The sequence below is a fragment of the Haliaeetus leucocephalus genome, unplaced genomic scaffold (genome assembly GCF_000737465.1).
Source record: "Haliaeetus leucocephalus isolate CR32 unplaced genomic scaffold, Haliaeetus_leucocephalus-4.0 Scaffold199, whole genome shotgun sequence".
Classification (NCBI taxonomy): domain Eukaryota; kingdom Metazoa; phylum Chordata; class Aves; order Accipitriformes; family Accipitridae; genus Haliaeetus; species Haliaeetus leucocephalus.
In genome coordinates, this window is record NW_010972635.1 from 59,727 (window position 1) to 74,897 (window position 15,171).

At 51.5% G+C, this 15,171-nt stretch overlaps 1 protein-coding gene across 5 annotated transcripts in view; it reads left to right on the forward strand.

Moving 5' to 3' along the window:
* The window catches only part of LOC104830805 (histidine--tRNA ligase, cytoplasmic), an 18,151-nt gene that overhangs the window by 717 nt on the left and 2,263 nt on the right, over positions 1-15,171 (forward strand). Inside the window, exons 2-13 of one of the 5 annotated variants that reach the window (XM_010565957.1) lie at positions 829-929; positions 2,835-2,954; positions 3,146-3,241; positions 3,806-3,931; positions 6,054-6,161; positions 7,704-7,802; positions 10,069-10,162; positions 10,318-10,445; positions 10,545-10,787; positions 12,098-12,214; positions 12,998-13,144; positions 14,207-14,856. In XM_010565957.1, the coding sequence (XP_010564259.1) occupies positions 870-929; positions 2,835-2,954; positions 3,146-3,241; positions 3,806-3,931; positions 6,054-6,161; positions 7,704-7,802; positions 10,069-10,162; positions 10,318-10,445; positions 10,545-10,787; positions 12,098-12,214; positions 12,998-13,144; positions 14,207-14,266 (1,398 nt within the window). In that variant the 5' untranslated portion in view covers positions 829-869 and the 3' untranslated portion in view covers positions 14,267-14,856. Of the gene's footprint in view, positions 1-828; positions 930-2,834; positions 2,955-3,145; positions 3,242-3,805; positions 3,932-6,053; positions 6,162-7,703; positions 7,803-10,068; positions 10,163-10,317; positions 10,446-10,544; positions 10,788-12,080; positions 12,215-12,458; positions 12,799-12,997; positions 13,145-14,206; positions 14,860-15,171 lie in introns of those variants that run through there. The other 4 variants (XR_774255.1, XM_010565954.1, XM_010565955.1 and 1 more) reach the window with 4 other exon arrangements.

Sequence of the window (15,171 nt, forward strand, 5' to 3'; positions counted from 1 at the left end):
CGGGTATTGCTGGGAATGGGGGGCTGGGGGAGGACCAGTATGACTGGGAGCGGGGTGCTGGGAGACTGGTGTGACTGGGAGAAGGGGATCTGGCCTGAGGAGAGGGGACTGGGGCACTGGGGGTGTTGGGATGGGGAAGAGGGGCTCAGGGGGGAACTGGGGGTACTGGTGCTGGGCTGGAGAGAGGGCTGCTGAGGTGACTGGGGTGTGATTGGGGTTGCTGGGCTTAGGGGCAGGGTGCTGGGGGGAACTGGGAATACTGGTGTAGGTATTGCTGGGCTAGGGGTGGTGGCACTGGGAAGAGAGGTGTTGGGGAGGATGGGAGTACTGGGCTGGGCTGGAGAGTGGAGGGGCTGAGGTGCCTGGGGGGAGGGTGAAAGGGGGACTGGGAGTGGGAACTGGTGATACCGGTGTTAGATTGGAGAGAAGGATGCTTAGAGGTGCTAGGGTTGGGAGGAGGATGCTGGAGACTGCTGATGCTGGGATGCACATAGCAGGAGCTGGTGGTGCTGGGCCTGGGTGTGGTGCAGAGGCTGGTAGGACGGGCGGTGTGGGGACTGGGGAGGCAGATGTTGAGGGTAATGGAGGCTGTGGGAGTCAGAGAATGGTAGGGGTGTTGGGGGTGTTGAGATTGGGGTGCTTGTGGCAGAAGTAGGGAGTACTGGAGAGGAGCAGGGAGTGCTCCTCTGGTTGTTGTGCGAGACCGCGAATAGTGGATGTACTGTGGTTGGGGAATCTGGGTGTACTGGGAGTGCTGAGGCTGAAGGTATTGGGGAAGGCCTGTGGGCTGGGCCTGGCAGGTAGGCTTATTCCCAGCTCCTTCCTTGTTCCCTCACCAGATTGCGAAGGAGGTGGCGAAACTGCTGGAGATGAAGGCACAGCTGGGGGGAGATGAGGGGAAACACAAGTTTGTTCTCAAGACCCCGAAGGTAACTACCCCGGTGCACGCGCACTTGCATGCCTCTCTGTATGCATGACCTAATCCCATGTGCATGCACAGCAGCACACACCTGTGTGTGCAAAATCTCAGGACAGACTTGCCCGTCTTTTTTCTCATTTCTGTTTCCCTTTTCACTTTTAGCAGCAGGGGAGAGAGGGGTGAAAATGTCCCTGACAGCATCTGACCCAAATACCCTACTAACTTAAAGCCTTTCTGGTGCTTCTGTGACAAGCCAGCCACTAGCTGGTGTGGTCAGGAAATTAAATTCAAATTCCCTTTTGGTCAAGTTTTATAGTAGCTGCCCAGCATGAGAGGTCTCATATCTGCTTGGATTGCACTATTTGAAGTAAGGTCATGACTTGCATTGCCCCAATGAGTTTAGGGTTGGGACTCTTCAGCTCTTATAGTACTGACCCCACTAGTACCTGCAGACATTGGCTCTCACGGATCAAGGATCCTCAAGCTGGTCCTGTTCTCTGTTAACCTGGACAGAGTGGATGAAGCTGCTGGTAGGCTGGGTGAGCACGGAGTGCTGTGAAGTGAAGCTCTGCTGGTGTGAGGGTCATTGTGGGGGAACTGCAAAGCTTAAGCCAGCCAAAGAAACCCAGATGCCTCTCAGTGTTTGCCAGGAATGTTCAGCACATGTTGAAGTGTGGGGAGCAAGAAAGATCTCGTGGCTTTTGATCTTGTCTTAGTCTGTGGGGGTGGGTAGTCCTGTTTACTGAGCAAGTCTGGCCAGCTGCTGACATTTCTGTGTCCTCCTGCAGAAAGACCCTTCCTTCAGGGGTAGCTTTGCAGTCTCCAGGCCCCTGAGAATAGTGTCCATAATGCAATTTATGCTGAAATTTTTTGTAACCTGAATGTTTCATCACTAGTAGCTGACCAGAGACCAGCTGTGCTTCCATGCTGTGACATGGAGACGGTTATGAATGTTGCTCACAAATAGGTTATGCTAATGCCACTGACTTAGGAAATGTATCAAAACTGTGTCCCTTGTCCATTTCCTTTATCATATGTTTTGATAAATGTAATTGTGCTATGAGACCTGGAAAGTGGAAGGGTATTTCACTGTTTAAAAATGTGGAGAGAGGATTTTGCAGCGCTCTCAGTGCCAGGGGAGCACTGCTTGGATTTCCAGCCTGTCTGAGCCACGTCAGTGTACTGCTGAAAGCTGCTTTTTGCTGTGCAACCTGCAGGTGGGGTGTTACGAAGTGCCTGCTCTCTGCTTCCTCCTGCCTAACTGCCAGTCCATAGAAAATGAAAGTGGGAGGTCTAGTTAATTAACAGTGATTTATGTGTTGCTGAGAGACTAAAGGTGGTCATGGAAATAATTCAATGACTCTTAACAGCGAAGAAATTAAAAGGGAGCACATCCCAGTGAACAGTAGATGGGCACTTCACAGGTATTGCACTTTTCAAAGATGTTTCCTCCATATGTGTGTTTGGAAATTGTAGAGCTGCTGGTTGTTCCACAGCTTCAAAGCATGCTTGTCCCCTGATTCCACCTCTCAGGGTGGCTTCTTGTGCCGGGGTCTGGCTAATGTATCTGAATCAGAGCTGTGGACAGATCCCAGCTGCACTGTTGTGCTTGAAAGCACTGAACTCTGTGACTGTTGGATCTGTTTAAGCTCCTGTGTTTCCTGCATTGTGAAACTCCTGACTTAGATATAGCTCTGCAGACCATGGCAGATCAAGTCTGAGCTGTGTGCTGATGTGTTTGAGTGGTTTTTGGTGCTGCTTTTTACCACCTCTCCCAATATCTGGTGTCTGGACCTGATCTCTCTGGTTTTGTTAGCACTATGATAGCTTCTTCACATTGCCTCTCACTTCTGTCTCCACTGCATGCCTCTAACCCAATGTGTCCTTTGCTCTTCTTTTCCTTATCTCACCCCAGGGCACACGGGACTACAGCCCCAAGCAAATGGCCATTCGTGAGAGAGTCTTCAATGCGATCATCACCTGCTTCAAGCGCCACGGAGCAGAAGTCATTGATACTCCAGTGTTTGAGCTGAAGGTGGGTGAGGACACAGCAAGTTGGCTGAGCTGATGAGGATCCTGCAGTTGAAAGCATGCCATATCTTGAGGGCTGAGTTTTCTTCTTCCATATCCTAGGTGTCCTCCCTTTATCTCCTTGTTTTCTGTGTGCTCTAGGCCTGATCCCCTGTCACTGAAGATGCTGTTTGTTCGTGTGTCCTTTTGTTGTAGGAGACGCTGACAGGGAAATACGGTGAAGACTCAAAGCTTATCTACGATCTGAAGGATCAAGGAGGAGAGCTGCTGTCCCTGCGCTACGACCTGACAGTATCCTGCCACAGCCAGTGCTGAGGGGTCTTGTCACCTTTGCAGCCCTCCTTTTGGGCCAGTGCTGTCCAGAGGGCAAGGGAGCAGGGGGGCAGACAGTCTTTTGGCTCTGATCCTGTACTGACAGGGAGAGTGTGAGCAGACACTGTAGTTCAGAACCCTTGCTTAGTTTTTTACTGTATATTGCTTCTGTTTGGCAAAGTAACTCTTGTACGTGGAGGTAAGGAAGATCTGTATTGAGTAGGGTTTCCCCTACAGCAGGGTACTCGGACTAGGCTGCTGCAGTACACAGCCTGTATGAGACTGAGATCCAACCTAAGGTGTTGCTGGAAGATGCCTGCAGGGACGCTTAATGGCAGCATGTGTAGGCCATGTCTTGGACAGTTGTGGAGACCTTGGGGAGCTGTGGCAAGTCCAGCCATCTCTTAGCAGTTGCTTTGCCCCACGGGTGTGCGCCACAGCGTGCTGGGTGTTGGGGAGATAGTGAGGACCCAGCACTGCCTGTGACTGATAACTGGGTGGGGTGATCCCTCCCCGTTCCAATCCTTAACCCTACTGTCTCAGGTGCCCTTTGCTCGCTATTTGGCGATGAACAAGATCACCAACATTAAGCGCTACCACATTGCTAAGGTCTACAGGCGGGACAACCCAGCCATGACCAGGGGCCGCTACAGGGAGTTCTACCAGTGTGTGAGTTTGGCTATTGACAGGGATGCTGCTGAGTGACGCTGTAGGCTGGGCAGCGCTTGTGGGGATGTAGCACCATAAAAACGTAGGACTAAAGGCTGTGTTACCCTGTGCGGCTGTGGAAAGCTCAGGAGGATCCACTAATCTTATCCTTAGCATGCTCTTATCGGTGTGAAAAAGAGCTTGAGAGTGCGGATGATGGCTATGACACAGGGTGCTGGTGTATCAGGGAACTTTGTAATACATCCCCCAGGTGCCCCAGCTATCTGGCCTGCTTTGCACTGTGGAGGAGGACAGCTTCTTGCTCCATCCCACAGTGCTTGCTGCCCAGTGGAGCGGAAGAACTTCCTTCTGATCCCAAATCTGGCAACAGTTGAACTCCTGGGTGTGTTAGCAGGACACATGAACCAGGCGAGTGAGTGACTCGGCTGTAGCATATGTTACTTCTGTCCCTGTGCTTAGTTAGTCTTTATTTCAAAGGAAGGGAAAAAACCCAGAGGCCAAATTACAGAACAGGTAAGAAAGCAATTTCCTTTGTGGCTTTCTCAGATGAGTGTGGTAGCCCCAAGGAATAGTTTTGTTCTGCTGTACTAACACAGTCCCCAGGGCCTCACTGCAAACAAATTCCTGTTTGAGAATACTCCTATTTCATCATACAACCCCTGTGGATACCTTCTAGCTCCAGCTTGGTGAATTCCCATTTCCAGACAACTTGGGGTCTTTACCTGCTGTCTCGTCTGAAAGACTGTTCCAAGATCTCACTCCTAGGATAGCTAGAAATAGTCTTCTAATATCCAGGCTAAAGTTCCTTGTGTCTGATAGTTTACTTCTCCTTGTACTAGTGCAGCTCTTTTAATGGTAACTGTTATCCCTTGATATGGATTCTTCCCCTTTCCCAGATAAACATTTGGGAAGTGTTTAGAGAAATCTTCCTCTCCTTAGGCCACATAAATCAAGCTCTGTTACCTTCTCTCCCTGGAGATGCTTTGCTCAGCCTGGTGGCTTTTTCTGCATCTTTTCTTAAATGTAATTCACCAGCCCTTGGTTGGGTTTTTTTTCAGTGAGATTTCACCTGTGCCACATACAGTGGTAGCGGTGTTTTCTGACTGTACCAGACCTTGCCCAACTTCCACGGGGATTGCATCAGCCTTTCTTGCACTCAGCTGATCAGGGATTAACTGATGTGATCTCATCTCTTTCCTCCTCCATTGCCCCCATTTATTTTGGAAGTTTGGTAAAGCCATGTTGAAATTTACCCACGTAATTAAAATTATTCTTGTACTCAAAATCTCATTGTATACTTTGCATTTGGGGATTCATAAATGGGAGCCGAATAAGAAGTCTCTTGTTGCTTCTGTGTTTTATTTCTCTCTGAACGTTGATGTTGTCTTTGCTATTTTCCAGTCATGGTGTACCAGCCTATTAAAACACCTTGCTGCTGGGCTTTAGTTCTACATGCTAGTTCATCTGGTAATCTCTGGTGGACACCACTCAGACATTCTGATTTCTTTTTCTGTCTTGGCAGCTGAAACTTTGCTTTTGCCTCTGTTGAGATCGCTTCTCTTGTCTTCTTCCCTGATCCTTAACTTGATTGGCATATGTATTAAAAAAAGAACATCCTAACAATCAAGGCGAAACATCTGGCATTTAGGTCATACCACGTAATAAGTAGTTTTTTCTTCCCCTTCCTGGTTCCTTTGTTCTATTTATTTACAGCTGATGATCACTCTGCTGTCTCCTTTTTGTTGTTTTTCAAGGATCTCTGTTTCAAAGTGTATCACACAGTAATCTGATCTGTCAGAGGCAGGGAGCAGGTCATGCAACTCCAGAAGCAGAAAGCACGGAGAAGCAGAATGGCTTATTGCAGACTGTCTGCACTGGCCACAGCATAGTATACAAACACTTTGCAATGCAGTGGACACAAAAGCACTGCTGCCTTTGATGAAGGAGGGTCATAACCCACATCCTGTCCCTTCTGGATCCTAATCACGAGGGCTAGTGTTCCCTTACATCCCATTTCTGTTGCTTTTTGTAAGCAAACTGCTGTTAAAAGCAGAGTTGAAGCTGTTTTGCTGCAGCCACGCCAGTGGTGCTGAATTGCTCACTGCCTTTTCCTGTGCCCCAGGATTTTGACATCGCTGGCCAGTTTGACCCGATGATTCCCGATGCTGAGTGCCTGAAGATCGTGCATGAGATCCTGAGTGACCTGCAGCTCGGGGACTTTCTCATTAAGGTGAGTCCGGGTGGGTTTCTCTGTGCCACGGTGGGAAGCAGTGGTCATTGTTCCTGCGTTTTTACGCAGCAGCGCCTGTTCCCACTCTAACACCCGCTAAGGCCTGATCCAGAAGTTCATCCTGCCTCTCTGCCTCCTCGTGGTATATATGCTAAAAGACTGGACCTCAGCTCAGACTTGCCTTTAGCTGGGAGTACAAGGAGGTTTCCTGAGGCTGCAGTTAGCAGAGTTCTCTCTAGCACTAACTACAGTCCTCTGCAAAACGTCCAGCAGCCAACTAACCAGGTGACTTTCATTCACTGCCTGCAGTAAAACACAGGCTCTGGCCCAGGATCCATGCCCTTGTCCCAGCTCCCGATGCCCCCTTAGTAGGGACATCTGCTTAGTGTGTGCGCTGTGTTGTTTGCAGACTCCTGCCTTCCCACCAAGTCCTTCCTGCGGCTGAGGCCTTTCTTTTGAGAAAAAGTGTCACGCCCTGCTGTAGGTTGAGCTTGCTATTTGCTTCAAAAGACCTATGTTATCTTGGTGTGGTAGCAAATGGTGCTAGGTGTGCAGGTCAGGCAGAATGGGGAAGAGTGTACAGCAGTAGGAGAGCCATGGGTATGAGTGCCTGATGTGCAGGAGGGTAGTGGGATTTCTGAAAGGGACCCAGATCTGGGTCATTGCTGGGCTCTGCAGAGGAGGTGAGCAGTGCGGGCTGGGTGTTGCACTCCTATGTGCAGCCCCCATTGGGTAGGGAAGCAGTTACCTGCCCTTGAACCTGTCTGATATGAGCTGAAGAGCTGTGCGCAGGAACTGCCTGTCCAACTACTCTTGTGTTTGGGCAGTAGTGAAAGCGGATGCCTTTGAAGATGAGAAGGCACCCCTGCAATGGGGGACAGCAGAATAACCTGCCTGTGGTTATTCTTGTCTTCCATGAGCTACTGTCTGGTTCATGTTGATGCTGGAGGATTACAAACTCCTGAGCAGTCTTTGTTTCTATCTAATTTAATTGTAGATGTTCTCACTACCCATGGAAATGTTGAATCCAGCTGAGCCTCTGGCCTCAATTACCTACTATTACAGACCATAATTAAACTATGGAATTCACTATACTATCAAAAAAAAATCCTTAGTGAGGTTTTAACATAATCAGATGTCCCTTTGTTCTTACGCTGAGAGATCAGGGTAGCACAGTGAATTCATCTCCTTAGTCTGTGGTCTGTTTCTGAGCTGTTTTTATGTGTCCACACGAGAGGACTCATAGACCCCATTGGTTTTTCTTCTCTGTTGAGTGGAGGTGTCTGTGGGTCTAGAAGGAGAATGTGATAGCTCTACCCAGGCTTGGTAGGAGTCAGTTCTGCTAGTTAGCCTGCTGTGGGCAGAAAGGCAGCTTAGCTCCCTAGGAATGGGAAAGAGACAGAAACTGCAAACAGCAAAAAAATCTTGGCAGACATCTGCAACTTTCTCTTCCATGCTTAAAAAACCAGAAAGGAGACAAACTGGACACAGCTGAAGCATCTGTTTGAGTTCATAGTTAATGACTTTCTCCCTCTCCCCCAGGTCAACGATCGGCGCATCCTTGATGGGATGTTCGCAGTTTGCGGTGTCCCAGACAGCAAGTTCCGAACGATCTGCTCCAGTGTTGACAAACTGGATAAGGTATGGGCTGGAGCCCTGGGCTGCAACTGCTGCTGCTGGAGTTTCTGTGAGTCTCTGTCCCTCTGGGCTGCTCTTACCATGGTCCATAAGAACTGGCTGGAAAATGCTGATAAACATTGAGTGGTTCCCCCCTTTCTCTGGAGGGGAGGCGTACAGGGCACAGCAGTCACATAGGAAAAATGGATCCTGTGCTTCTCCAGTATCCCACGAGGTCCTGACAAACAGAAAGGAGGGAGGGAAGAATGCTATTCACATGGGAGATTCAACATCCCAAACCTTAGCCTTCCTAAGGTGCTGCTGCTTATGAACCAGGATCATGAAAACCTGCCCCCAGACTGGGTCAGGGCATTGAAAAGCCTTTTCAAATGCATCAGGTTCTGTTGGGTGGTGTGAGGAATCACACTTGTGTCCTGGAATCATAGAACAGCCCAGACTGGAAGGGATCTCAAAAGATCATCTGGTCCAAACTTTATGAAAATTTCAGACCTCAGTTGTAAGGTGAGCATGAGGTTTCTATATTTTGCCTGGAAGTAGAGAGAAGGATTTGGAGTGAGAAGGAGTAAGAGATCAGAAATGCAGACCTGAAAAATAACCCAGCAGCACACTCCTGCCCCCTAGGCAGGGGAAGGCTGGTCTATCTGGTGTTGTACTGCACTGTGTGCCCCCACAGCATGTCTTCACACTCATCTGTGGCTGTCCATCAGTGCCAGCATGTTTTGCTAGGAACAGGGCTCCTTGGGGCTGGCCTAGACTGTGCAGCATTCTCGCAGGAAGGACACAGTCACAGGAACAACATGCTGCTCAGTGCTGTAATCTCTCTTCCCGGTGCTGTGAGATGGTGGTAGCCCATCCCACATCTCCTGGCCACTTCATCACACCTCTGCTGATTTGGGCATGTAGCACAGGTACTTTTATAGAACATCCCGTATGTAGACATTGCTGTTTGTATGGCTTACTCAGGCTTGGTGTGACACAGAACAACCCCCTGTGTGTGCAGCTGCTCCTGTAAGACACAAGGCAGGAGGTACCCGTAGGTTTGTGCTCAGCAAACTGCCTCAGGAGCGCTGGCTGTTGTGAAGGTCTCTAAGGGATTCAGGCCTTTATGTGGAGCTTTGGGAGGAGAGAAAGGTGCCAGTGTAGGTACAACTTTTTATTTGCAGCTGATTGTCTTGACTGTAGGCCCTAGTCAGATATAAAGATGCTGGAGATCAGTCTGTAATGTGTATACAGTCCACCACTAATAGTGAAGGAAGAGGAACCTTAAAATAAAGTGCAATCTAAAAACTTGGTTTTTTGGGCTCAGGATCTGAAGTAGAATATGGAGGTGAATTTCTGTGTGTGCTCAGAGTCATGTGGAGGACATTGTGGGCTGACTGCTTAAAGGAGTGCTCCTAATCTTCCTGTGAAACCCAGTTAAACAAAGCAGCCTTGTATCTCATCTTGTGTGTTCACGTTGCTTTCTTCAAGGATGAGCCATGTTTTCCTTTGGAGGCCTCGTCTGATGGTTGAATGAAGTCAACTAGAGGAAGGCTCACTTAAAGTCCTGTTGTTAGCAGTGAGATCTATTGCAAAGGCATGACCAAAGTCTAGGTTTTGGGGCTGTGTATGCACGGAAAAGCAATAGGAAGGGAGGATAGGGCTTTTTTAGAATGGGATAATTTCCTTGGTTTTGTACTGAAATGCTGTGATTTATCTCAGTGCAGCTGGACATGATCAAGACTCTGGTTCTCTTTGACACCTCGGTTAGTAGGAAACTGTAGCGTATTCTGCTTACATTGGGTTTTTGCATCACCCAGCCATCTCTTCACAACTTTCTGGGTGGTAGGCATGACCAGCAATGCTTTCTTGACTGGTGTTTATGACTAAGTACGTAACCAGGGAAACCAGAGCAGCAAGACATCTCTCAGACTCGGTGCTTTTACAGTACCAATATTTGATTCTGGCCAGAAATCAAACCCAAAGTATTTGTCCTGGGGCTTCAAGTTTTGGGGCAGCTTTGCTGAATGTAGGGTTGGGATACTAACAGACTGTGCAGAGGTACAAGAAATGGAGTTAAGACTGTATGACCATGCTCTTGAGAGCATCTAATCTGCTGCTTCTCTCATGCACCTCTTAACCACGCTGACACTGATGGGGTTGTGCAGTGTAAAGATCTGTTGAGGGCAGATATGTCTGTTCTTTTGTATTGGGCAGGACCACCAGAGACCTTCCCCAGGAGAGACCACATCCCTGGAGCAGTGGCTGATGTTCTTCTCTCCCCTTGCAGATGCCATGGGAAGAAGTGAGGAGTGAGATGGTAGGAGAGAAGGGGCTCTCTCCTGAGGCTGCAGATCACATCGGGGAATATGTCCAGCTTCACGGTGAGCACTGTGGGGTCGAGCCCTTGTTCTTGTTCTTCCAGGCCAGGCAGGGAGGGCCAGCAATGGAGGGGTGCAAGGCATGTACGTGGCTGGCTGGGCCCATCGTTGCTGGTACTGCTGCGCTGGCAGACGTGAGGAATGTCTCGTTCCCACAGGTGGCCTGGACCTGATCGAACAGCTTCTCCAGGACCCAAAGCTGTCCCAGAACAAGCTGGCCAAGGAGGGGCTGGGGGACATGAAGCTGCTGTTTGAGTACCTGACCCTGTTTGGCATCACAGGGAAGGTGAGGAGGTGCAGAGGCAGGAGCAGGTGCTACCCTCGTTCCCGGGCAGCCTGGGCTGCCAAGTGCACCCAGTGACGGGCCTTCCCTTGCGTCCTACAGATCTCTTTCGACCTGAGCCTGGCACGGGGTCTGGACTATTACACGGGGGTGATCTTTGAGGCTGTCCTGCTGCAGCCGGAGAATGACCATGTGGAGGAGCCAGTCAGTGTTGGGAGCGTGGCTGGAGGCGGTCGCTATGACGGGCTGGTGGGGATGTTTGATCCCAAGGGACGGAAGGTGCCCTGCGTGGGGGTCAGCATTGGGATCGAGCGGATCTTCTCCATCCTAGAGCAGAGAGTGGAGGTAGGTGCCTTTGGTGCTCAACTAAGCATGGAGAAATAGTAAGGATTTACATCTTCCCCGCATACCCCCAGTCCAGCAGATGCTGAAGTGAGTCTCCCTTGCTGCAGTCTGATGGAGAAGCCAGCCAGGCCTCTGCTGTGCTCTGCAGCAGGAGTCAGAACCAGGACATAATCTCCAATTTTCTCTGTCTTGGGGATGATCTTTGGGGCTCCCACTGGAGACAAGACTCCTCTTCCAGTGGCCCTCAGACATGGCTTGTTCAGCTGCAGCTGGAGGGGGCACTTTAATCCTCAGTAGTACCAGGTACGCAGGTTAGGTGCCGTAGTGTTCCCCACTGTGTTAGGCATCAGTGTAACTCCACGTCCTCCTTGGCAAGGCAGCACTACTCTGCAAGGCTGGCAGGGAGACAACAGCCTTGGACGCCTACTTGTCCTGCCCAAGGCACTACAGAGACCAGATAGCAGTCGGATGTCCCAGGGCAGGAAGTGCAGTGCCTCTGGGGGTTTCCCAGATACCTTTTTCCCATTCGCCCTCTCCTCAGAGTTGCTGTACCAATGTATTGTCCTCCATCCCAATCAGCGGGTGTTAAATAGGTCTTTGTAGGCTCCCAAAACACTGCCACACATTTCCCTGCCCCAGAGGCCTGTTGTGGGGAGTTCTCTCTTGGCAGCCAGACACAACTGGGATTTCTAAGTGGAAATTGAATTCTTCCCCCACCACTTCCAGTCCTGGCCAGATTTGTTCCTCTGCAGGTGACCTTTTAAAGGCTTCTCCCTTCAGCAAAAGCAGCAGCAGGAAAATGCCACTTTGAGTATCCAGCATCTGCCACAGGAGCAGGTGTCTCCTGACAGCACTGGAGCATCTCAGCTTGCTGCTGTTAATCTAACCCATAGTTACCAGCTCAGCTGTAGAGCAAGCAGCTGCCTCTGTCCAGCTTCTGCTGGGCTTGCTGCTCCTGAGCTGCTTGGAGCAGATCTCTAGGAGGCCCTTGGGTGTGGAGGAACAGTCTCTAGGCAGAAGCTGGCAGGGAAATTGCTCATTCTCAGCACATCCTCCAGTCTGTGCGCACCTGCAGCGCAGGAGAGAGGTTGTGTTAAGCCCCCATCACGGAACAACTGCAGAAGATGAGATACTGCTCCAGGATGGGGTCTGTGGGACCTCCCTGACTCTCCTGACTTTATGCTGTTCATCCCACTGAGCCTGATCCTCTTCACTGCTGAATAGATGGGCCTGGGGTGGTGACCCATCCTGCTCTTAGGGTCTCAGATATCTTTGTCCATGGCATCTTTTGAGTTTTGTCCCCTCTGTAGGCCTCTGAGGAAAAGATCAGGACAACAGAGACGCAGGTGCTGGTAGCCTCCGCCCAAAAGAAGCTCCTTGAAGAGCGGCTGAAGCTCATCTCCGAGCTGTGGAATGCTGGAATCAAGGTATGACCAGGTGATGGCAAAGTCAGGAGCTGCCTGGTCCACTCTCTGTGCCAGGAATGGACCAGATCTGGCTTTGCTTTGGGAGGAAGGAGTGACAGGGAGAAGGTGAGCAGTAGACTACCTTCCTGAATGAAGTCTGCCTCTTCTCGGTGTCCCAAATCAGGTGTTCTCCAGGAATGGCTGGGCAGCATGAGCTGGGTAGCCCTGTAGCACTGCAGGGGCTGCTCTGTGTTTGTTACCTCAGGACAGATTCTCAGAGCAGGCAACACACCAGCCCCTGCTGCATGGCAGCTGGGATACCGTGCTGCTTCCAATGCCGCAAAGAAACTGCGGAGCCTTGCAAGGAGGGGAGAGTGGGGCCAGGGAGCAGCCTGGGCTGTTTTCAGCGGGCCAAAGGCAAGCTGTGTGGCAGAGCCCTGTTCCCTGCCTGCTGTGGGTAGACTCCCTTGATGGCTGAGTGGAGGAGAATGAGAATGCCTGGGTGCTCTGCCAGGCTTCTGACCCTCTAGGGACACCACAGGTGTCAGCCCTGGTCTGACACAGACTAGAGCTAATGACCTGGTGCTCTCCCAGGATAAGCAGTGTCTTGTGGGTACCTGTGAGCTGTGTTGCATTATTCCTTAGCTGTAATGCCCAGCCTTCTCCAGTAGCCCATCTTCCCCTCCACACACCCCCATGCTCACCAGATGGCAATTAGCAGACTGGCCCAGCAATGCCTGGTTGAGGGGGTGCAGAGAAATAGGCCCGTGCTGATCATGGTGGTGTGCTCTGGTTCTCTTCCAGGCAGAAGTGCTGTACAAGAAGAACCCCAAGCTGCTGAATCAGCTGCAGTACTGCGAGGACACGGGCATCCCTCTTGTTGCCATTGTGGGTGAGCAGGAGCTCAAGGATGGAGTCGTCAAGCTGCGAGTCGTGGCCACCAGGGAGGAGGTGAGGCCTGTGGTAGCTTGGTGTGAGGGGCATTGGCTACTTGACCCTTCATCTCAGCTCAGGCCAGCCCTCCAGACCTGTCCGTACCCTGCTCTGAAGTGGTGCTGTTGGGTTGTACGCAGCAAGGTGGCTTCGCTGGCCCGCATAGAGTATAGTGCCCAGAGGGGTGATCAGAGGAGTAAGGCACTTCCACCTGAGGTGAAAAGCCTCCAATGCTTAACAAAGCTGCTTATGTAGAAGGTGCGGTGAGGGGAAGGCTCTCCACATGCAGTAGGCAGAGGAGCACGAGCCAGGGCTGGCAGATTCGAGGTGAGGCCTGTGGACAGATGGTAGTGGCCTTGCAGGTGCACTTTTGGAGACTGGGTGCAGTGACTTTCCTCAGCCCCTCTTGACTTGCTGTGGAGCACGTGCCCTGGTGTCACTTTGCCACCAACACCCCTATAACAGGTTATCAGGATTTTATATGTTGGCTTCCTCATTAGATCTTTTCAAGCAGTGGTCTCTCCAGGGGCACCTCACATTCCAGTTCCTCATCCCATGCTGTTTCCTGGAGCCGTGGAGCACTGTTGTCTCCAGCTCTGGATAGTTTCCCATCATGTGGCCTCCTTGAACTCCCAGTTATTCCTCAGTTCAGGAGCTTGGAACATGGAGGGGTGATTCAGTGGGCTGTATGACTGCTTGCACTTTCCATCCAGGGCGCAGGACCATTGCTGAAGGTCCTGCAGGTGCCCTCTTGGAATAAGGGGGACCAGTGCTGATCTGTGCACTGGTCTTGGCTTTGGAACTGGTAGGAAAGAGTGGGAAGAGCATTGCTCTCATGATAGTTGGCTAGGAGAGGGCTTGGCAGGCTTGCAGGCAGGTGCTTGCTCTCACAGGTTCAGCTCTGCATGTGTTGCAGCCCACTCAATCCCCATGGAGGACTGGTGACAGCACCATGGTGTGATCTCTTGAGACACAGGGCCACGAATGGCAGTGCAGGCCATCCCTCTGGGACCAGAGAGGGTCACAATATGTCAAGCTGCTTGTGTTGTATTAAAGCAACTTTGTGCTCCCCCTGTGTAGGTCAACGTTCGCAGGGAGAGCCTGGTTGAGGAGATCAGGATGCGAACGAGCCGGCCTTAACCCCCTCCCGGACATGTCTACTTGTTTGTTGGATTCTGGCTGACAGATTTCCTCCTGTAAATGCCTTCGCCAGGCCACATGGCAGCGGGTGCGGAGTTGGGGGGAGTCTTTGAAAGCTGTATTTATTCTTGTTTTGTGCCCTCCCTTTCCTGGCGAGAGCAGGGAGACTGCGCTTACTCGTGCAACATGCCCTGGCCCTCGAGTATGTCGCTGCAAAGATGTTTTGCAAGTGGCTCTGGCAGATGCCGGCCTCCTGTCTGCTGCTGCTGCAGTGACATGTGGAGCCTCGTGCTGTCAGCAGACCCTGGGGTCTTGGCTACAGCTTCTTGTTCCCGTCGCTTTGAATAAACATCCTGCCCCATCTCTCTGCTCTGGCTGCAGGGAGGTGACCTTATCCCAAGCAAAATGTAAAGGCGCTGCTCCCAGAAACATAATAAATCTGTCTCTCCTACTCTGTGACTCCTGTCCCTACTTTCCGCTCAGGGCACGGATTTGCTCACCTGCCTTGCTGAGCGAGAGCTGGTTTTTAAAGGTCATGGTGGACATTTCTTCAGCTGTGCTGCCCCCTCCTTGCCTCCGCATCGGACCGCTGCTGCCACCCCCTGAGCCATGTGCAGAGCAAAGCCCCCTGCCAGCCAGGCCGGAGCTGCCCCAGCAGCCCTGCGTGGGCTCCCCGTGCCCCAGTCACGGGTGAAAAGGGTCCCCCCCGGTCTCCTGCGGGTGACTTAGGGTGCCCTCCATCCCCTCGCTGCTGACCCACGCATCTCGCCCAGCTTGGTGCCCCAAACCAGGTAGTTTTTTAAATCCACGCCTTCCCGGCGTGGAAATGCCGCGACGGCGGAGCTCTGGGGGGGGGTTCGCTGCTCCCCGGTGGGGGGCGGGCGCTGCCGGGGGGTCGCCCCCCG